The following is a 24,076-nucleotide window of genomic DNA, read 5'->3' as shown; positions in this document are numbered from 1 at the left end:
AATATACCCCTCAACCCCAATCGAAACAATTATGTTTCCTTGGATTGGAATGTGTGTCAATCGAACAAGATCTTGGCAGATGCTACATCTTACAATCAAGTGTTGAAACCAAGACAAACTGAGAACGGAAAAATACTTCCAAAGGTGTTAGACCTGCTTTTCACGAACAAGGTTCAATTAGAAAGCTAGAGTTTTACCAGTGTGTCGCCAAGTGTTGTAGCGGCTACAATCACCCTGCAAAATTTTTCCTTAGCTTTGTTTTGGAGCCTCCCTGCCAACCATCCTTAGAAGCATGTCTTGCCTTGTCAAGTAAACAAGATTCGGTAATTTTCTTGCAGATTTCAAGCCTATGCATGAGAGCTTGTTGCACCCCCATCACAGGGTGTTTCTCCAGACTTGGTCCATCTACACGCTGACTAGCTCCGTCAATAAATTGCGCAATTCTGGAGCAGAACCATCCTTCCCTCTAGAAATTGAGCAATTCTGGATGGGAACCATCCTTCCCTCCAAAAACTGTGCAATCATATCTCGCAGCCTATTGGGCTCCATAATTGCTCAAATCTACCAGTCAAGCTTCATTGAGAAAACTGCACAATTCCTTAGCTACTTAGCCCAGAAATTGCGCAAACCTTCTGGGCAGCTAGCCCCTCCCATAAATGCACATTTTTCCTCCTCAGTTGAGCAAGCTGTTGCATGTGCCATTGAGTTGACGAGTTCCACCTGGGACTGTGAAAACTTGACTTCCATGCATGAGCTACTTTTTCCCGGAATAGCAACAAGCAACATGCAAAAAGCATCCTTAGATTTTAGGTTGCTATCTTTAGCAGTTGGAGGTTACATGCAAATATCGTTTTAGAATCTTTCCTCCAAGTGTCGATTTTTCCCAGATCTGTGGCATGTGCATCATGAGCTTCAAACTTATTTATTTGATGCTTCAGAGCTCACTTATTTACATCGATCTTAAAGCTCTGACATCCCACAGCACATCCGGGAGTCTTCGACACATCCAGCTCAACTATTCATGGGTAAGTCATTTTAACTTGTCTTTTGCATCATTTCTGTCGCTTTTTGTGTTTTTGCTTGTGTGAGTGTTGTTTGCTTGATTTCTATGAATGCTTTTTGTCTTCTACATGCCTACTAGCTTGTACTACCACCATTTCAGATTTCGTTAGCATCTCACTCTTGTCACATGCATGAAACTATTTTGCACCAACGGTCTCCAATTCAGCGACTCGCTTCAACCAAATGCATGTTGTTTAATTTTATGAATCTTTCATTCATTGTTTGCATGTGCAATCATTCACTCCTACTTACACTCAGTATCACCATGCAATCACATTCACATTTTCTTTCAGTTGCCCGTTGGCGGACTTGGGCAGCGTTCGCCTCGACTCTGCCTCACCAATACAACATTACACAATCTTGAGAGGGAAGGCTCTGTCTTCCTCTAAGGAAATGTGAATTTATGTCGAGTGACTGTCCTCCAGTATTGCATTGCACAATTCTGAGGGACAGTGACTATTGGTCCAGAAAATTATGCAATACAGTGATTGGGCCTGCAGCCACTGCGAGCTGAAATTACGCATTGCACAGTTCCAGTAGCCAGCAAGCCAGCCTGGATTGTGTATTGCGCAATTGCAGTAGCCAACCAGCCTTCCAGATAGCCCAGACTACCTTTTGCATAGTTCTGGCATCTAGTGTCCCAACCTCCCAGGAAAAATTGCGTGCTCCTTACCAGTCAATGCCCAAATATGTTGCATGTCGTTCCTCATGTTTGCTTTGGCTTTTGCTGACAGTTTTCTTACCATGCATGTTGCTTTGTCTCTAGATCTAGCAGGTGTTCGTCTGCCTCTTAGCAGTTCAGGATCAATGGCCTCCAAGAGAGCAGGATCAAAGAACACGGACTGAAGTGCAATTGGAGTAGCATTTGAGCAAGTGTCTACAAGTCTGTCGATCTATGAAGACACCAAGTTGATTGTAAACAAGGACATCAAGATGAAATGGCAAGAAGTCAATGATGAATTTGTAGGAACATTTGGGGAAGACTTTGAATACTGCCAAGTCTATGTGAACATCCACAAGTCCGGCTTGTACTGGATTGCATGCAGGTATCCTGTGCTCCCATGCTTGAACATGGTACATTGGATCATCTCGCACATTGATCCTAAGACGATGACATTGCGCAGTGTCAGCAGGACGAAGATTACTACCTTTAGGACAGAGGATTATGATGATATGTATCATATTTCAAAGCCCGTGATCACCATGGAGACACCTTTCAGCTTACCCAGCAACAATGCGAACTCCAAAGATATCTTGAAGAACTAGGTAAAGGAGTTGGCTAAATTCAGGATGACACTCAACTAGGTATACAAGACAAAGATACTATGGAAGACGTATCAATACTTGGTCATCTTCACATGTCATATGTATGGCCAAGAAAGCACAGATAGCTTCCCACAGAATTGGATGTTCACGTTGGACCAACTGGCCAGAGAAGGCAAAGCATGCAACCAGTTCGACATGTTAGCTCATCAGTTGAAAGAACAGGTAACAAGGGCTCAACAGCTGCCCGAAGGTCTGCAAGCAGAAATCTAAATGTCCACCTACATCTTGCATGCAATCTGTGCCCATCAGTAGTTCCCGAGTTGAAGTGGGCATGGGCAACGACGGAGACCTCTGTGAACACTTATTATAATATGTTTTCTGAATGCAGGTTCAGAGGAGTTATCACACAGTTGTCCAATCATTTTGTCACCCCGGTTTCAAATATGATATTCGAACAAGATCCACCCTGCATGTCGAAGGTAGCAATGGAGGCACAAATCGACATAGCTGATTAGTATGTCTCACCGTCTAACACCTTCATACGGATGTATAGTGTGGAGAAGCCTTTGCATGTTCTACCGAAGTTTTCCATAAAGAACTTTGTCATGTAGGGAGTATCATATCACATCTCGGCAGGATTAATAGCTAGGATGCACCGGAAGAAGAAGGCACCTTGGCCCGCTCTTCCGTTGCGTATCGGGTTATACGAGATACGGAGTTTCAAGCATGCAGATGTTGAAGCATATCAGATGAAGAAATATCCATTCGACCTCTGAAGTTACAGTCTATATGACCCACATTGTCTTGTGAAAGATCACTACGTGACAGTACAGTTTAACTAGATCCACGGGGCATGTCATTGGGGGAAGGAAGACCCATGGAGATACTGTTACAACTCCTCCAATCTCAATGAACCGGTCGGCCTCACTATGCAATGGATAGTGAAGCAACATCCCAGATAGCACTAGAACCAACAACAGTAGAGGTGAACATACTAGTGCGCGACAAGGGCAAGAGGAAGATTGTCGACCACATGGAGGAAGAGAAAAGTTGTAAATTCCGAGAATATCCACTTGTGAAAAAAGAAGCTTTGGCCATAGAGGCAAAAAGGAAACAGCGGGACAAGAGAAATGTGCAAAGGCAGATAGAGAAACAAAGAATGGAGGAAACAAAGAAGGAGTTGCATGAGTTGAAAGAGAAACTCTGGAAGGAACAGGAGCTGCACAGACAAGAGAAGGAAGCGCAGTAGGAACAGGTACAGCAGGGGGTGCAGCTTGTATAGACAGATGAAGTTACACCCATACAGGTAGTAGACTCATCAAAAGAGCTCACATGAGGCAGACAGAGTGAACCATCGTAGGAGCAGGACTTCGCTCAGGAGATAGAACAAGCACTTGAACATATGGATATGGATATGGAGCAACATGAGTTAGAGCAAGATATCGACCTCATGCCTCACCAACAAGAGGTCGACCCACCACCTTCACCGGATCCAAAAGAAGGGAAAGTCCCATGCGACCAAGGAGACACTAAAATCCTTGGAGACAATCCGGAGGAGGAGATGCAAAACATCTCATTCAACGAGTCTCAAGATAGAGTTGTGCAATCTCAGAGTGTCAACTCCATAGGATCATACATCTCCTGTGAAGTTTGAGGAATGAGTAATCGTGTCTAATGTGCATAAACATCCAACAACATTGGCCATTGCTACCAAATCATATGGCGAAGCCACTAGCTCGAGTGTTTGCTTCCTCATAGCTGAGAATGAGCGAATGACTAAGGAGCTACAGATGGCCAAGTAGGGAGGATAATTGGTTACAGCATCCATCAGAGAAGAATTGAAGAAGGCAATACTAGAAGAAGTATTTTCCCTTGACACAGTCATGCAGGCATTGTATTCCATGTTTGGTACCGTGCATAAGGTAGTCGTCCATCTCAACGGTTGACAACAACAATGTGCTAGAAGAGCACATATCCTATCGAACATACATGTTGTTTTTCACTACATGCAAACATGTACGATGAGATACAAGGAGACCCCACTTCACTTGCCTAAGATGATGAATCCCACAGCAATAGAGCTGAAGGCATGAATCTAGAGTTAGATCTAGAACTATGAAGAGCTCTCGTAGCTCATCACTAGTCTACAAGCTTCCCATGCACGTGTATTCAAGAGTATGGATGTTGTTGTGCACGCACATGTGATCCCATCTATTGGGACACTCACCTAAGCAAAGAAAAAGGCACAGGTACGACTAGAGCTTGACTCGTACTTTGACGATTTGATGCACATAGTCACCAACCCATACTTGTCAATCAGTGCAGACACAATGCACAAGTATGTTGTTTGTCCAGCCGCACTCAAGATAATTATGCGCATGCTATCAGATGAGTTGAACAGAGGAACCCAAGCAATGTACCTAGATGCTATGGAGGCAAGAGTTCATTTCTAGAAAGATGTCACCTTAGAGTACACGGACACCATCGCAGACTATTGAGCTTGGCATTAGTTCGCTATTGTCGACCACTGTGAGGATGTCAAAGATTTGGTCTTCCAATAGTTGTTCGATTCATATTGATGTTTTGCATGGCTTTCTCAAGTCATTTTGCCTCACATGGGTACATGTGCATTATAATGAAATGTCTTGTCAAGTGTAAGTTCAAGTCTCGATAGCTAGATGTAATAGTCATAGAGTAGATGAAGATTCATGAGGGTAGATGAACTGTCAGAAAGGGGAATGTCAAGGGCCACCCCACCCTTTGTTATAAATAGTCCCTCATAACTCATTGTATAGTCTTTTGGTCAGCCAAGCTTCCGAAAAGACTATATTAGAGAGAGCTTGGAAAGTATTGTAACGAGCTTTGGCTTCTCCACTATGTGAAGCTAGTATATCTCTTTGGAGGGTAGGAGGTTGTGGCTATAACGTTCTGCTGTCGGAACTAGTTGTTGCACATGGATGTATTGTATCACTGGAACTTACACTTCTTAATATAACAGAGCCAACACGTTTCATGCATATGTTGTATTGTATTTTAGCTATCTTGAGTACTCTAAATGATAAATGTATTTTTTTGCTTACGCATGCATGTGTAGCTATTTATGTATATGTATGTATGAATCTTTCCGAAATGTGTTGTTGGTTTAACCATCACTTTCGATTTCTTGCTAACTTTCCTTCCATGTTTTGATGCATCTTTTCTCGTGTGTTCCCTTCTTCACTCCTTGCTATCATAGGTTTCCAAGGGGCACACTCACCAAACCCTCTGTGTATTAGAACTGCTCAAGCATCTTCATTGACTTACTGCATATGTCACACTGTCGCTACCAACAAGGAAATCTTACTTGCCTCTGTGTGAAACCGCGTTCAAGGCATTACCGTACAACCCACTCCTGAGACTCCTACACCAAATGGCCTGAGGTCTAATTGGGACTTCTTATCTAGGAGATCCCCTGACATGTTAGCAGGTCCAGCACCGTCAACAATCTATAAGATTTCATAAAGTAATTGTCTTGTTTTAAGAAGGTTGTACTAACACAATATGCATTTAGACAACTGATATGTACTTCACTGATAGTGGGTGCTAATTTTAGTATTATGATTAATAATTGTTAGTTGATTATGACATGGTTGTTAGTCTTAGCAGAGGTTGATTTTAAATTAGTAGATATAATGTCATGATATTTGGAACGTGTCACCGACATGTGTGAGAAGTTGCAGGGCAACATGCTTGGTATTAGCATGACAAGGTAATAGTTGATTTGTTTATATAACTAACAACTAAGTGATGTGATGGCGCATGGTAAGACTCAATTGCAGCAAGGAAAAGGTAAAGTAATGGAATTGGACAAGAAATCCTTTGGATATGTTTTGAAATCACAATTCCAAATGAATGAGTGCTTTGCATGAATACGAGAAGTATTTTTAACCTTGATTATGTCTTACATTATGTGGATATGTGCTAGATTCATGGACATATATTTGGCAAGTATAACAACTAGTTTCAAGTTATGGAATGATTCATCAAGGAATCAGAGAACCTTGAGAGATGATAGATGTATGTGTTCAGTTGTAGGTTCAGTGACTGGTACATTCTTATATTTATTTATTCACTGATAATTTTGTGTTTATGGCAGTATCATGCAAGGGATTGCATGGTAAAAGAGACTGACATGAAATCTTGAAGAGGGCTCGGGTTAAGATTTCTGTTGGAAGCATTGGAAATCCATGGGGTTGAGTCGTGGTGTATGTTGAAAGTTTTGTACTTTGTCATTTGTTTGCACTTGATTTGCAGTTTTGTCTATGTCTAGTGAATGGTCATGCCACATTGTTTGTGGTGTCGTATTGTTATTGGCTTTCATGATTTTCTTATTTGTTTTTATTTTCTTTCCTTTTATGTTTGAGGGTCTTGGTAATTGGTTGAAAAAGAGGAATTTAATGGAGCTTTGGAAGAGCCAAAAGAAACCCAACAGGTAATGTAAGACCCATATGAAGCCCAAGGCAGGTATAAAGGGTAGATGAAGGTAAGAGTATGATAGTGATTTGGATTGGTTGGGTCCATAATTTGGTGTAAGTAGATGGTGGCAAGATAGTCATGAGAAAGGTAACCAAGAAAGGTAAGGTGAATTGATTGACGCGTCAGATGCCTTGGTTATGTGGGGAACTGTTGTTCTCGATGTTGTGCATGTTGTCCATGGATAAATGGAGTTCTCTTAACCTTGACCTTATGTTATCTAATAATTATGTTGTAATCATGATTATTTTGATCACCATATCTGTATACATGTATGTATGTTTGTCATTTTCTGACAAGTCTTCAAGGATCATTCTTGTAGAGGAATGATTTCTTATGGAGGTGAATGACATGAGAAGGTTCCTGGTATCAAGTGGGAAGAGTAGCCCTAAAATATCTACAAGGTTAGCATCATGTGGATATGATTTCATATTATGTGTTTGTACTATGCCTATGTTTATGTTATGGACAGGTTTTATGTTATGGACAGGTAATGCTGAGGGATACATCACCAGAATGAGAGCAATGTAATCTGTGGCATGCTGGGATAAGAATAGATGGTGGAGAGACACTCGAAGTAAGGTTTCCTAACAGAGATAATGTAATATATGGATGTGTGGTACTATTATTATGTTGTATATTCTTTTCATGTTGTACCTGTGATGTTGTATGTGCAGTGTTTTGTAAATATGGTGTTGTGAACATTTTTGATATGCGGTGCTATGTACATGTGGTACTATGTGCATGTTCTACATGCGATGTTTTGTGCATGTTGCATATATGGTGTTGTGTGTATGTTTCATATGCGTAGTGTGTACATATAGTGTTGTGTACATGTTGTATATGCAGTGTTGTGTACATTTGGTGCAGTGTACACATTATACATATGGTGTTGTGTACATATGGTGTTGAGTACATGTTTTACATGTGGTACTATGTACATGTACATGAGGTGCTGTGTGCATGTGGTGCTATGTAAATGTTGTACATGTGGTGTTATGTGCGCATGGTGTTGTGTACATGTGGTACTGTGTGCATGTCATACATGATGTGTTATGCACATGGTATTCTGTGCATGTTGTACATGTTGTGTTATGTGCATTGTGTAATCATTGCATTGTGACATGTATATTCATTGTGTTGTACTTTGTGTACATATATGTATTATGTTGTACACTGGGTGCAGGTGTGTGTTGTGTTATACACCAGGTATGGGTGTATGTGTGGTGTTGTACACCAATTGTGGGTGTATGTGTGGCATTGTACACTGTGTGCAGGTGTATGTCTTATGGTACATTGTGTATGTGTATTTGTTGTACAGTGTGATGGGAAAAGAATGTATGGGACTATCTGGGCCTATTGTTACTATTGAGGGTTGAGGCAGTTTAGTCTCTGGATACCCTTATTGATTGATATTGAGGGCTGAGGTGGTTCAATCTCTGGATGCCCTTGTTGATATTAAGGGTTGAGGTAATTTAGTCTATGGATTCCCTTGTTGATTGATATTGAGGGTTGAGGCAGCGTATTCTCGAGATACCCTTATTGTTATTGAGGGAGGAGGTGGTTTAGTCTTTGGATCGCATTGTTGCTTAAAGAGAAGAGAAAGCACTAGGTACTTACTGGGTTTGGAAATCGATTCAGTGTGTGTACATAAATGATAAAGAGCAAAGGAAGAAGCAAAGAATCATTTGAAAGATAAGTATCAATATTTTATTTCAGTGTTAATTACAGGGAAAATTTTAGGGGCTAATATTCGCAAGTGGCCTAATTTTCCATGCTTTTTCCTGAAAAATATTCGTTAATTTCCATTTTTTTCTCAAAATGTTTTGCCCAAATTTTATAGTCTAAAATTATCTTACCTTAAGAATCGCTAAAATTTTATATAGAGACTATATAAAATTATTATAAATTTGAATATTTTTACAAAAATACCACCAAACGTTTTATAGATGGCATATCATGGACTAGTGAGATTCGCCAAGGTTTCTAAACGTTAAGATAATTTTCCATCCTTAAAATTTTCCCTGCTTAATTATGCATGTGATCTATGACTCTAATTTATGATGGTTTCATGTGATTTATGATTTTGATTTATGATGGTTGCATTTTGAGCTAACTGGATGTGATATGTTTATACATGATGATTTGATAGATAGCTAACTTGATTTGCAAGTGATAGGGAGTAAATAGAATTACAAGTGTATTGTATTAAATGGGCCACCAATGAGGTATGATTTGAATTTATTTGAATTAGTTTTGAGTCTAATGACAATTATCTTCTTGGTACATGAAAGTAGGAAATGTCTAGTTTGGGTGGTTGAAATTGAATGCAAGAATTAGCAGTGGAAAAAGGAATTCAAACAGGCGCAGGTATGTTGGTAAAGCACTTCAAGAGCGGGGCCATTGTGGGACACTGGTACCCAATAGTATTCACTGATTTCCATGAGAATGCTATGACCAGTATGATGGTTTTGGGGTAGGGATATACCTTGTTTTTTGGACATTTCAATGTGAGGAAACATTGCCAAGTGATGGAACCCGGGAAAGGGATGTCGGGGAACTTGGAAAGTGAGAAACTGCATAAAACGGGGTGATCGGATTGCCCAAGCGACTGTGTAGTAGAGAAGGGAAGGCTCGGGAATAAATTTATTTTTATCATTAGAATTTCTAGATGGAATTATATGCACATTGGGAGTGTGACCTCGAACAATGAGTTGGTAACTATTCACTAAGAGAAAAAGTAGCGTAATGATTGTAGCGTTGGACATTCAATGTAAATTTGACTTTGGAAGTGGATTTTGGACTTCTTGGGAAGGAGGTGAATCTTGGTACTACTTTTGAGGGTGGATATGTGAGCCTCTAGACTCCCTTGTTATGGATGCAAGAATTGTATCTTTTTATTTGTTTGTTAAATAAAATATGCATATGTCTATATGTGTATATTATTGTAAATATTGTATCAATCTGGATTTATAAAGCTCCATGGACAGTATGGTTATTTGTTGGTTTACGCAAAATTTCATGAGTATATGTGGTTATTATTGTAAATACTGTAATGATTTGTGTTATAAAGCTTCAGTAAATAGTATGATTATCATGTTTTTAGTAGTGATCATTGTAAATACTGCAACGAGCTAGGTTATAAAGCTCCATCGTTAGTATGTTTTTGTTTTTAGTGGTTTTTCTAGTCATAGGTGTCATAAAACATCGAGGAAGGTGTTCCCCTAACAGGGGGTTTGTAATAGCCTTGGGTTAAGACTTCATGTAATGAATTAATAAATAAATAAGAATGAGGTCATGGGATATGTATTCCAAGCTAAATGTTGGGAAAAAAGGATTTTTTGGCATTTTACTTATGAAAATAAACGAAAATAGGACAAAAGGGAGGTTAAAGGTCACAGGTTGCATGTGAGAAGTAAATTGAAGGAAAATAGAGGGAAAAAGAAGAAATTAGAGGAATCAATAATGAAAAGGCTCCTAGGGATCAGTTGACATCCTTTTTTCAATTGAGTTTTTTAATTACTTGAGAGGGGAGAAGGAAAGAAAGAAAGAAAAGGACAAGGAAAGTAAAGGAAAGAAAAGATCAAAGAAGGAAAATTTGGATCAAGCATCTTCAGTGAGAATACTTGCAGGTAATAGGTTGCATGTATAATTTCCTAGCTGGTTTTGGCATGCATGGTATATGCATGTGTGTATTTGGTTCATTCTATATGATTATCATGGGTTTTATCGGGTTTCGACAATGGTTTTAGCTTTGTGTTGCCATTTCTGGATAACGATTGTGTGATGGGATTCATTCTTGGTTGAGCTTTGGATTGTCAAAAGGTTTTGGATCCGAGTGAGGTGGTCTCAGGAAAATCCCAAGGGTTGGGGGTGGAGATGGTTTTCTCTGGGAAGCTCTCAACAAGTGGGTGGAGACAAGAAAATTCCTCAAGGGATGGTGAAGTAATTATGACGCATCAAAGCTTGGTTTAGTTTTTTTTATCTCGAGACTGGCTTGGTTGATATCATGATAGTGTGAGGTTAGAGTTGGTTTAACCTATTGATTCCCTTTGTTTTTTATGGATTGGTTTATCCCATGATATCCCACGTTCATGCTTGGAATATGGCATGGGGGTGATTAGTTGAAAGAAAGATTTGGTTCAACCCAATCAATGGTCATGTGGTATGTTGAAGTCCCTCACTTGGTTGGCCTTTGCATATGGTTAATAAGAGCTAAGTTCCTCTTGTATTTATGAGTATATGTACTTTTCATTATGTGGTTTTAATGGTTGTTCTATTATTGTTGATTATCTAGTTATATGCTGGTTATAAGCATGGTTTTATGACAATTTTAATTATGGCTATTATGACCTTTTAATTGATAAATGGATGGTTAACGAATGCATGACCTAATTGGTATTATTGTAGCTATTGTGAGAGGGCATTAGTCCTTATTGGTAAACCTCAAATAAGCTTTAGATCTCTATTCTGATATATGCATTCATGGCATATAGGTTGCATGTTGACTATGTGTTTGACGGAATCACTGTCATGGATAGACTGGGTTAGGTCAAGTCCTTGAGTAAGTTTTATGTTAGAGGCTATGTCTCTATGTTATTTATCATTTCTGAAAGTTTCATCAAGTTATAGTCAAGGGTCTGGATCTTAGCACTGAAAATAGTGGCTTAAATCTCGTAGTCGCTGGGACAAAACTACCTTAAAGATACTATGGTCATTAGCAGATAACTTCCTTAAAGAGACTACAGTCATTGGGAAGCATGCCCGTGGGAGTGATTGGAGGGTTATAGTCAGTTGGAGGCCTTGTCATGGGAGTAATTAGGGGTCTAGTTCACTAAAAAAGAAAGTTATCTAAGGGGTTGGACACCTGGAATGGTTGGTTGGTTCTTAGGGGTCCTGTAGCACCTGAGGGAAGTCAGTAAGGTCTTGTTTATTGGCCCCATTGTCTTATGCTCATCTAGGATGTTGATTAATGTCATAGTAGCTTATTAGCTCATGTTTACCCCCGACAAGCCAGTGAAAGTGGATAGATATGAGAGGAGGCACGTTATAGGTTGTTAGAAATTCAGTGAGCCACCCATCATGCTTACAATAGTTTAAATGATTTATCAATTGAACTATGGTATGAAGAGATCATTGGAGGATATTTTCTTCTTAAAGAAGTGTAATTATTACTTTAATGGAAAGGATTATGTCATATATTTTTGTTCAACTGGAGTATTCTGGAAATTCATGGTGGACGATGCATGCAAATCATTTGAAGGTAAGTGCAATCATGCCAAATTAATTTTATTCACTATGTAAGGAAAGTCACACCTTCTAATTTTTACTACAAATTAGTAATATTTTTTAAGTTGGCATCATCAATCATGTCATGTATTATGCTTTTCTAATGTTGTGATTGGTGTCATGTGTGGCAATACTTTATTGGTGAAGGTGTTGTAGAAACTAACCTAGACTAGTGTTGCGACAAATACCCTGAAGTAGTGTTGCAGCGATAGCCATTATGTTGGCCTTAATAAAAAAGTGTTGTAGCATGGTGACCAAGTCAATATCATGACATAGTTACCAGAAGGCATTGAAACACTGCATCAATTTCATCGATGAGACTTTCTCTTGTAATATATTGGCTCTATTTGTGGGAGATTTTGCATCAATGTTGTTGCTCAGTAAGTGTTGCAACAACCAAGATGTACCTTTCTGTCTCAAGAGAAACCATAGACATTATCTATCAACAGTGACAAAAAATATTACGAACTTACAAATTAGATAGATAAATTTCAACACAATTTATTTATTTTTTCTTTTTTATTTTAACATGTCAAGTGCCAAATGAGATATTTTTCAAATGGCTTGTTCTGAATTGTTCCCTAAGGGTTTTCACCAATGGGTTTTCATTATATCTATATTTTTTTTTTCAAAATGGAATGATTAAGAATTAATCATAAAACAAGAAATTCTCCCTTATAGATAACATCAAATTCATTATCAAGTAATCCTTCATTGATCCTTCCTAAAAATTATTCTCTCGATAGGGGCTTATGATAGAATTGCAACTTGCTCCCGTTTTCCATTAGTCGAGTTCGTTTATTATTGATGTTATGGACCATGATGTACCTATTGTCATATATAATATTTATCTCATATGGCCCAAGAAAATAGGTATTAAATTTTCCTTTAAAGTCCTTGAATGTTGAATCAAATAATAAGACCCAATCTCCAACTTTCAATCTCTTCTTCTTTATGGACTTGTCATGTCAATGAGTCATTAGTTGTCTGATGTACAACAACTTAGAGAATTTCATATAGCTCATTTATTTGGAGAAGTATTTATTTTTATGGCTCAAATATATTCATTCCCAATTGCATTAATGCCTTTAGAGTATGTACTTCTATATCTATTAATAAAATAACGTTATTTCAACATACTAGCTCATTTTCACTACATCCAAAGGTGTTCCTCCATCTAGTTTGCTAGGCATATACTTCTTCAAGTAGTTTACTAGTGAAATATTTGATGTGGAGTTAGGCAACTTTTGTTACAATGGTCTCAATTATCTTATTTATCCTTTATACCTACCCAATGTTTTGTGGATGATATGGAATTATTACCATGTGTTTAAACTTATGTATCACTGTCATCCTTAATGATGTTTCAGGTGAACTATGTTTTTCCATTGGTGACAATCTCATGGTACCCCAAATCTAATAAATATTTCTCCATGGAGGAAGTATGTTACTACCTATTCTGCTACAACTAGGAGTGCCTTTGCTTCCATCCACTTCGTAACGTAATCTTGAAAGACCATGATATAATAGTTTCACCAAGATGGATTGTTGATAAGTCCAATGAAATCAACAACCTAATTTTCAAAACAATTTATCACCATCTATGTTTGTAATTTCACTTCATTTGACTAGACTATCCTTTCCATGTGTCAACAATTGTCACATCCTTTTACGTTCCATTTTCCATCTCATAAAATAGATTGCTAGTAGTACCCTTAATGGAGTACCATACATCCAATCCTCTTATTTGTGAAATTGTCTCCACAAAATGCATCATGACAATCCTTTGGTATGTCATTAATATAATAGTCTCTTACACATCATTGGATAACTATATCTCACCCTATTAAAAGAGGTGTTTACCGATCCATGAAAACATCCAACAATTCTTGATGATGTTTTCTCTTTCCTTTAAACATAACTGAGGTGCAAGCTTCCTTGCAACCAATAGTTGGCAATATATGTGAACATGGTGAGTTAATAGATACTAATAAAATATGTTCTTTATGAAAAGAGTCTTTAGTAGGTGGCTTGTTTTCATTTGTGGTTAATCCTTCAAACAAAATATGTTATTGCACTATCTATTCTTGGCTTCTCAAAGATGGTTATGTCAGATTATTGTAATAGTAACAACAATATAGTCACCCTACCATTAGTAATTTGTTTATTCGTAGATATTGAATGGAAACATGTTCCGAATGTAAAATCATTGGATATCCAATTATGTAGTATTGAAATTTATTCATATAATGAATCACTGCAAGAAATCCATTTGTAGTTACCATGTAATTTAGTTATGTGGAAGAAAGATTCTTACTAATAAACTATATTTCATATAAATTGTTCTTTTGTTTTTTTCCCAAGGCAACTCCAGTAGGAGTGTCTGAAGAATATGTAGATATATGGAATGAAAGGGACCAACTGGGACCTCTTAGGATGGCACCTTTTGATAATCTTACTTTTAATTACTCAAAGGCATGCTGGCAACTATCAATCCACATAATGTGTTTTTAGTAAGCAATGAAAATAAAGGATGAGCTATTTGAATAAAAAAATCAATAAAGAATCAATCATAACTTGTATTCTAAGGAATCTATGTATCTCTTATTTGGTTCTTCAAGCTGGAAAATTCAATATTACCTTTATTTTTGTTGGATATATGTTTATTCCATTGGATGAAATATAATTTTCTAGCATGATGCCTTGAACTAGCATCATTAATAATTTTTCATTACTTAGGACTAAGTGACATTCATTGCATCTTATCGACACATCCTCTATAATCGCCAAATATATTTCAAATTCATAACCTTAAGTTGGAAAATCGACCATCTAAATTTCCCCTTGCTCATGGAAAAAATCAAAGAATATTCAAATTACATCTCATTGGAAAGTTGCAATAGCATTACAAAGTACAAATGGAAAAAAATGATAAGTGAATGTCCCTCAAGAACAAGTAAATGTTATTTATTTATTGGCCCTTAAGAGCAATCTAAACTTGGTTATATCTGCCAAATCCATTGAAGAAAGATAAATATTTGTTCACTACTAAGGTATCTAGCATCTGGTAAATTAATGACAATGGAAATTAATATTTGCGATTTTCCTTGATGAGTTCTCTATAATCTACAAAAATTCTCCACTCTCCATTGTTTATAGTACAATGAAAAGAGGGGAGACACATTGGCTATTAGAAATGTGGTAAATAAATTTAGTTGAAGGAAACTTCTATATCTCTTCTTTGACAATGTCACGAATGTATAGACTCATTCATTATTATGCATGGTGAACTATTCCAGAGTCTTCCTTGATGTGAATAGGGTGAGTGCATAGATCATTATGAGTCCCATTCATGTCAGTGTAATTGAGGAAAAGCATGATTATTCTTTTTTAGTACCTTAAACCTTCATTCCTTTTGATATCTTGTTTTACCTATATTGATCTTCAAAAAATTCCAAAAGTTGATTTCCATAGTTTACAATGTTGGCTCGCGATCTTCCTTGGAAGAAGACTCATGTTTCAAAGGTATTGCATCTCTTAAGGAAAGAGAATTTTATAATCCAAGATTAAATATATGGGAAAGGATGCAGAAGTTGGATGTGGAGTATAAGGCTATGAAATCCCCAATCTCATCCTTGTATTTATCTATCAGGGTGAGATGTTGATCTACAGTAAATACTTGGCGAGCAACTATCTCTCCATCACTTTCCTCCCCATAATCGCAAAATGGAGCTTCTAGGTTGAGGCTATGCATTATTCGAGTGTAAAGAATTATTTTCTTGGTTAAGGTTCCATGAAAAATGGTCATATTATCTTACCTATAACTGCTATGTGTGTTTGTAGTGGCTAGCCATGGTCTTCCTAAGATCAAGCGATATTTCCCTAGGGAAAAATGGGTTGTAGTACCATGAATTCAATAGGGAATTCTCAATAATCTACAAAAATTACCATGTATTTGAGAATCCCTTCAATCTTAATGGTGGAATTATCCACTACTTCTAATACTATGGGGGTTGGTCTAAGACCTAAAATTCCTAGGGCTTCATCTTTTCATGCTTCATTACATTGATTCTAACTCTGAGGTCCATGAATGTGTTTGTGATAACAGTATGATCAATAAACATATTGACAATTGGGTGTCATGATCAAACTATTTAGAGGTAACAACCCCACCCAAAATTAGATATGTCAATTGTTAAATAACATGTATATCTTGAGACTCCTTTTTTCTACTAGGTAATCCTAGGAATAGTTATGAAACCACCTTTGAATAGATAGGAACATTATTAATGGTCTTAAAGAAAGCTATATGAACACACACATTATTTAGATCTCCTAATAAGTGAGACTAATTTTGAGTAGAAGGTTTTTCTTATTCCATTGTTTTAGGGTTAGGAGGGATTTGTGGTTCCAGTCTATCTTGATTGATTCTTAAGACTTTAGGATATTGAAAAATTTATGGTTATTCATTATGAACTTACTCATTTACATCCTCTATTTATACCAAGGGAGTTATTTTATTAAGAGTCTTCCTTGGCATAAGGTGAATGTCAAGACAATCCAATGAAGAGATAAAATGAGATAAGTGGAAAGCCTGAAAACTTGCACTATTTGAGCTTATTTACCATTACTCGGGTTAGGAATTGGTTGTGTAGGACGTTGAGGCCAAGGGAAAATGTGGATGGTTGCAGTGGTGGGAAAGGAAGGAGTGGTAGAAGTTATTAAACAAAGGCATATTGGAGGCCTCGAACAAATGGATTCCTCCACCCTTACAACTAAAACTAGTTTGGAGGGGGAACCATCCATGGTTGAGTAGGTAAGAACTACTATGGAGAACATCAATACATTAAAGGTATACGCCAACATAAATTAGAATATTGTGACTGGTCTGAAAGCATACCTTGACGTTTAGGTTGTCATGGACATTTCTAGGAGACAAAGCACAATTTAATTGGTTCTTCATCCTCTTAGTATACAACATTAAATCCAAGTATCATAGAGACTTTTCTTGTGGTATGGTCCTTGTTCCATATTTTAAAAGCCCCAACATGGTCCAATGGGCATTATCTCAATGGGTGCATTCACCTACACATTGCACAAAATATTGCGAAAGCTAATTTTGGCCCTTTCTTGTTTGTATTCATTTGTAAGGTGTCCAATTTGGAAATTCAAAGGCTAAGCATGTTATTTTGAAGTAATCTAACATGTTCCCAATTTCTTCTCTCGTGACTCCATTACCTTCAATATTATTGACTTTTCTAATAGGTCTCTTGGTCCTCTTCCAATCTTTGATTATTCATAGGGGTACCTTCAACATAAATAAATAATGTCAACATAATATCAATAGGACACATCCCCTCTACTCATCAAAATTACAATTTCAATGAAAATAATCATGAATTCTATGTAGCAGAAATAAATATTGTTTGTCTAGAGTTAAATCTCCTTGTCTTTCTCACTATAGATTTTAGTTGAACCAATCGACATTGTCTTCAAGGATTTCATTCTCCTTCTATGTAATTTATAAGACATACTCTTGTTATTCCTTATCCTTGCAATAATCTTTATACATCTCTAGGAACTTCCTCATTTGTTCCCATGTGATGATCCTATCTCCACCAAGGCCCATGAACTAGCCTAAAGTCACATTCTAGAGTGTGGCAAGGGAGAGTTTATTTTCTTCGCATCTGATAGACAATCATAACTTCTACAAAGACATCAAACTCAAAGAGGAAGGTGTGAATATCTCCTTTCTGAAAATCCATAGAAGTTACGAAAAGGTAAATGCAGAATTCTCTTCATTTTAGTTTCCTCATTTATCACTTTAATGGGAATTCCAAAGAAAAAATATGCTTCCTTGATGGGTATTTCATGTGCCATCTTCTCATGGAAAATTCCATTTTCATCTAAAGGTACCGTGGGAGAGTTAGGAAAGAATAATTTTCTAAAATTAGGTTTCTCTTTAGGCTGGTATTTAGGAGACAAGACCTTTGTTGAGGTAGGGGATGAGGATGTCATAATATTAGGCTCCTAAAACAAAGATTTTAGCATTTTTTTGGAAAGAGAGCTAGTTGTAGGGGTAGAAAAAGGGAGGTTAAGTGTGATTTTTCTCCTCCTATGATTGTGTTGCACTATTAGTCTTGTAGGGGTTTTTCAAAAAGATCTCAAATCTACCTTGTTGATATATAATCCTATGCATGGGAAATTAAAAGGGAATACATTCTAAAACAATATGGATTAAAGAAAAACACACCATACCAATATTTTTAAGAATAATATACCAAATGAATGAAACAAGGAAACAAACAACTTTTGTGTTATTTATAGTTCCTCGACAATGACACCAAAAATGAAAATACTTTCAATCACCTCCTAACTACCTAGTGGATAACAAAGAAGTTATATATTCAATTATCAATCGAGTGTGCATATGGAACTTCTAAACTTTCATGCACCATGTATGTTAATAAAATCTAGAAGTGCCAATGCAGTTGTCATACTATTTAAATATGGCAATGTTGAATGTCAATATTATTTCACAAGTCACCAAAACACACTTGGCACATATTAAAAGGCTCACACTAGAATAATTGAGATACTACACTTATAGTAATTGAAATATTACATTCACACATGGTGAAATTAAAATATCATGCTTTTGGGAATTCAAGTACTAGCTACAACTCTCTTGAAGATATATAAATCACTCCTACTAGAAAGTAGTCACACTCTTCTAAGAAACAAACACTTAGGGAAGAATTAAATCACTCTACTAAAATGTAAATACACATGAAAGAAATAGAGAGATGACTTGATCAAGTTAATTGATCATTCATAAAATCTACAAATCAAATACTCTTGGGCTGATAAAATACAGTGATGCACGAGATACACTGAACAAAAATGAATTGTGAATATGGAAAACAAAATGAACCTCTATTTCAATAAATAATCCCAAAATTATGAGATAAATCCAAAAATGTAAAGAGCTAGAATAAAACTACATATCGAAAAATAGAGTAAATGTTAGAGAGTTGCAACAAAATAGATTAATTACTAACTGTGTTGCAGCAACATAAGGAGTTTAGGATATAGTGCAAAATAATAACTAATATGCAAAATTAGTTATAATCTAGCCAAGCTAATATTATAAGGACTACATAACTAAGGAGGGAGTCTTATCTCCTTCGGAGAGACATTGTTTATACTTGCAACACACTTATATGATCAACACATTGCATAGACATAAAACCAGAAGAATTAAGAAAAACAAACTTTCATATTAACAAAAATCAAAGTACAAATTCAAGAATATACTTTCCTCTCTACTACCCCCTAAGCTTGAGTGGATTATGGACATTTATACAATATCATAGCTTCTAAATTTAATTAAGGAATTAGGGGACAACAACAAGAATCTTATATTCTCAAGATGTTCCCTAGAGTAAAAATAAGATGTTGAAACAAGAATTATTGATTCACTTTTAGAACATGATCGATAGATAGTAAAGTCAAGGGCATATTAGATAGATTAACCTATTTTTATTTTCCTCCATTAGGAAGCAAGTGGTTGATTCTCTCACTAGAAATCCGTTGAGTGGCAATGATGCATTTAATGATTGACCTATCTTTACCTATTACAACTATCTCTAGAGTTACAACAATTGCTTCTAACAACATATGTGATACAACATCCTGACTCAAGATGTTTTGCAACATAATAAGTTGTAGCATCATGTTGCAGCATAAGTTGTTGTTGTGTCATTGCTTATGTTTTATTACGACATTGGTGATGGTGTTGCAACAACAATTCTCTAATCATGTTGCAGCATCGATGATGGATTTCCAACCACAATGCTCTAATTATGTTGCAACGTCAGTGATGGTGTTCGAACAACTTTTATTGCATTGAAGCACGATGTGCTGGAAGTGAATTGATGGTGTGGTGGAAACACAAAGGTGCTACAACAACACAAAGGAGTTGCACCATTGATTCTTTGATCATTTGTCGATGCCTCTAAGGTTACTTGTAATGAGCATGTCTATAGTATTTGTCGTTCATTCCTTTTTAGTTAACATAAAAATGTGGATTCCTTCCTCAATGCATAAGAATGAACACAAAAGTGAAATAATCAATGAAATATTATATCTTGGTAAAAAATGCATTGTTATGGAAAAAATGGGTTACAATATGATATATGGATGGGAAAAATTTATCAAAAAGTGGTGAATGTATGTTGACAGGATGCCCATTTCGGTATCCATTAGATGCCTAAATTTATTGTCATCTTCTTGAATTTTGTCATGTATTAGTATCCACTCTTCCCCTGTCTCTTCCTGAAGTATAACATTATATCCACTAGTCCTCTACATATCTGGTAGGGTAGAATTCAAACATTATTAGGGTATTAAAATCCTCCCACGTAGTTACTATAGGATCCTCTTCAATCCTTAGTTTTTCTACGTGGCTTTCCCACTAGGTTATGGAATGACCTTTAATTTCAAACAAGAAAATGAAATTTATATTGCTCATCCATGGTGTGAACACTAATGTAAACTAATTCTTTTAGCTAGTCATCTAATTTAAAAGCAATGATATCACCTTTATATGACTCAATGTCCATTGTTGCCTCCATATTAAGAACATATGATGAATGTATAATGACGCTTGATCTTACATGCTCATTTTTTGGTTCTTTCTTAGACTCTTTCTCTATATCATTTGGATCTACATTTTCCCTCTAATCTACGCTATGATTTGGAACCTTTGTCTTCTATCATTCCAATCTTATTTGTCGAAGCTACCATAAAGAGGTTAATATTATGGATGATATCCTAGACCTGTGGTAATGGCCTTAAGAACCTATACCTTTCTAAATCTTAAGGGTTATTATAAAAAAAATTGTCATTCATGGTTGGGGTTTTCCAACTTCTGGCCTAAACCATTTTCTAGATCCCTTGTAACTACTCAAAAATACCCAAAGAAACCTACTCTAATACTTATATGATGTATAAACTATCGGGGATATACCACTGGACAATTTGTCACAACAAACATATTAAAATAAATCAAAATCTATATTATGGAGGGAAAAAACATTTAGATTCCATCTCTATTGCTATTGATTTTATCATTTATGCATGTAATAGGTAAAAGTAGAAAAAAGGAATAGTAAAATACAAAAACAAATACAAAGCACAAAAAAAAGATATATTATGGGAATCCCTTTCAATAGAAACCCTAGTTGAAAGACGAGGTTGCTCTACACTTTTTTTCTAGAATGGGAATAATGCAAATATAAACGAGTAGGAATTGTCTATGGAGTTACTTCACACCTATTACCCATGAGATGTTATGGAACAAAAACATAGAATTCACTTGAATCATAGCATCCTCTTGTATAATGGAGGAAAACATAGGAAGGTTAACTTTCAGGTGGCATAACTTTTGCATATGGACTTTGTTTGATGTATTTCTTACACCTTTGGAAAGGTTTGTGAGTCAAGAATAGTTATAGGAGGTATTTCACATGAGATATATTTTGTACCCCAAGAAAACTTCATTTAATGCCTCAAACTACATCTAAAAACTTTCCAATATCAATTCATCAAATTGGGTATACTTGATAAAAATGGTCCTATAAGTTGTTTCTCCATTTTCCCACTTTCAATGGATCGACATTAATAACAAATAATATAATGATCCAATATAGATCATCCCATTGTGCAATTGTATCATGGATCATAGATAATCACATCATACATATATATTGTACCACAAATATCATGAATCACCCTAAAACAAGTAAACACTTTTGGACTCACCCTCAAAAAAATAGAACCCATACCCATCAACTTTCCAAAAATTTCATAAATCACGCCATCTTGTTAATTAACTTGCACATCCATATGCTTTCTACACCTCAAGGATCTAGTGCTATGGTTGGAAGAAATATAATTGAAATAACAATGATTCCTTTAATGAGGTAGTGCAATATTGCAAAGGCCAATATCTTCTTTTCGATCAATAAATATATATATATATATATAGAATCTGTGTTCCAGCACATCACTTCGACTTTGGTTGTTCCATGTTTCGGGAATCTTATAAGTCATTTATGATGAACAAAACCTCATGAATGCAAAAACAATATGCCATCATTTCCAAACAACATCACTAACCTCCATATTATTCTAGAGTTTCCACCTCCTCTCATATATCCACGTCAACATTAATAAATGTGTTTTACAACATTTTTACAAATCTAGAAACATTCCTAAATTAAGAGGAAGGCAAGGACACTTTAGGTGTAACTCACATGGAAAGTAGATATACTTTGATATAAACAAGAGAAACTAATATGGTTCATGGAGGATATCTCACTTGTCCCACTCCAACAAGAATATCTCCGGATTGTTATTTGTTGTTCGTGAGGTAGTTGCATTGCATTTTTTAGCTTACGGATTGCATGCATATTTATAATTCATTTTTTTTTATTCTCAGTTGTATGCATACATAGTTTAAGGATTAACAAAATTAAACAATAAATGGATAAGTACTATGTTTCCATGTCCATTGGGTTTAACTTAAATAACTGGAAGAAATGTTCTCTTTCTTACAAAAATTCAATTAGTACAGATAATATGTTGAATTCATCGTGATTATTTTATTCTATTGATATATTTTAATAAGATTTTATGATTTTATGTTTTTATAATCAGTACAGATAATATGTTGAATTCATCATGATTATTTTATTCTATTGATATATTTTAATACAATTTTATGTAATAAGATTTTATGTTTTTACGATCATGATTCAGATATGCTATTACGTTATATTATTGGCTCTTTTCTATTGAATTTTTATATTATTGGCTTTTCTCTATTGAATTTTTATTTTAACAAAACATGGAAGGAGTTTGACAAAAAACAAAACACATTATGGGAAAGATAACAAAAATAACTTTGAGTAGCAAATACAAATAGTTATGCTAAAATAGATAACTTTACTATTGCCATTGTTTATTAGTGTACTGGTTTGTTAGTGCACTTTATTGAGCTGATTTATTGTCTCTTCTTTATTGAATTTTTAAAACCAAAAATAAATCATTTTAAATAGAAAGAGATACCTTTACTCTTGTCTTTTGTAAGTTCATTTTATAGAGTTGATTTATTGCTTCTTCTCTATTGAAATTTTAAATCCAAAAATAAATAATGGTGAGTAGCCCCTACAGAGTACTATTATTGAAATACATAATTTTATTACTAATAGTGAAATTTACATAATTTTATTACTAATAGTGAAATACAGAATTTTACTTTTTCTATGGTTGGTGAGTGCAATTTAAAATCTAATTTCCAACTGTTCATATTTTGTTTTGAGAGCTGTATTCTATAGTTGATATGTAATTTTCTTAGAGTAGATTTTTTTTTAAGTTATTTTAAATAAAAAATAATGTAAGTTGTGTAATTTTTAGGGAGAAAAGATTGTTATATATTTATCTGAATCTTGGATTTATCAAGTATTAAAAAGTATTAATGTATATATTTTGATTTAAGTTTTACATTTTAAAAATAGATTCCCATATTAAAAAATTTAATTTTTTACTAAATCTATCGTTAAAATAAATTTATACTAATTTACTAAATCGGTTGCTATAAAAATATTCTAAAACACCAAATTTAAAAAAAGATTTGTATAATATTTCCGTTTGATAAAAAAAATGGCAGATAATTTTTCGAACTCGGAATCACTATGAAGAGAATCAGTTGCTCGGCATGACACTATAATTTGAAATCAATTTATTATAATGAATATAAAGTGGTCATAAGCTTTTACCTTCACGCTTTGGACCGACGACGAAGCCCCCATGTTTCCATCTGTTTCCGTGTATATGCGATATCTTTCCAGTATTGTTGCCATGCTTCAAAGTTCAAACACAT

General features: G+C 35.6%; 1 protein-coding gene across 1 annotated transcript in view; it reads right to left on the bottom strand.

Moving 5' to 3' along the window:
- LOC149182498 (truncated transcription factor CAULIFLOWER D-like) overlaps positions 1-24,076 on the bottom strand; it is a 238,842-nt gene that overhangs the window by 153,131 nt on the left and 61,635 nt on the right. The window contains exon 2 of the mRNA XM_089414578.1: positions 23,973-24,057. Coding sequence (XP_089270704.1) covers positions 23,973-24,057 — 85 coding nt within the window. The remainder of the gene's footprint in view (positions 1-23,972; positions 24,058-24,076) is intronic.

Source organism: Pinus tabuliformis, chromosome 3_2 (assembly GCF_031772625.1).
Source record: "Pinus tabuliformis cultivar Carrire ecotype Pingquan chromosome 3_2, CPIR1, whole genome shotgun sequence".
In the NCBI taxonomy this organism is placed as follows: Eukaryota; Viridiplantae; Streptophyta; class Pinopsida; order Pinales; family Pinaceae; genus Pinus; species Pinus tabuliformis.
Note: the sequence above shows the minus strand (reverse complement) of the source record. Positions and strands in the feature narration are given on the sequence as shown.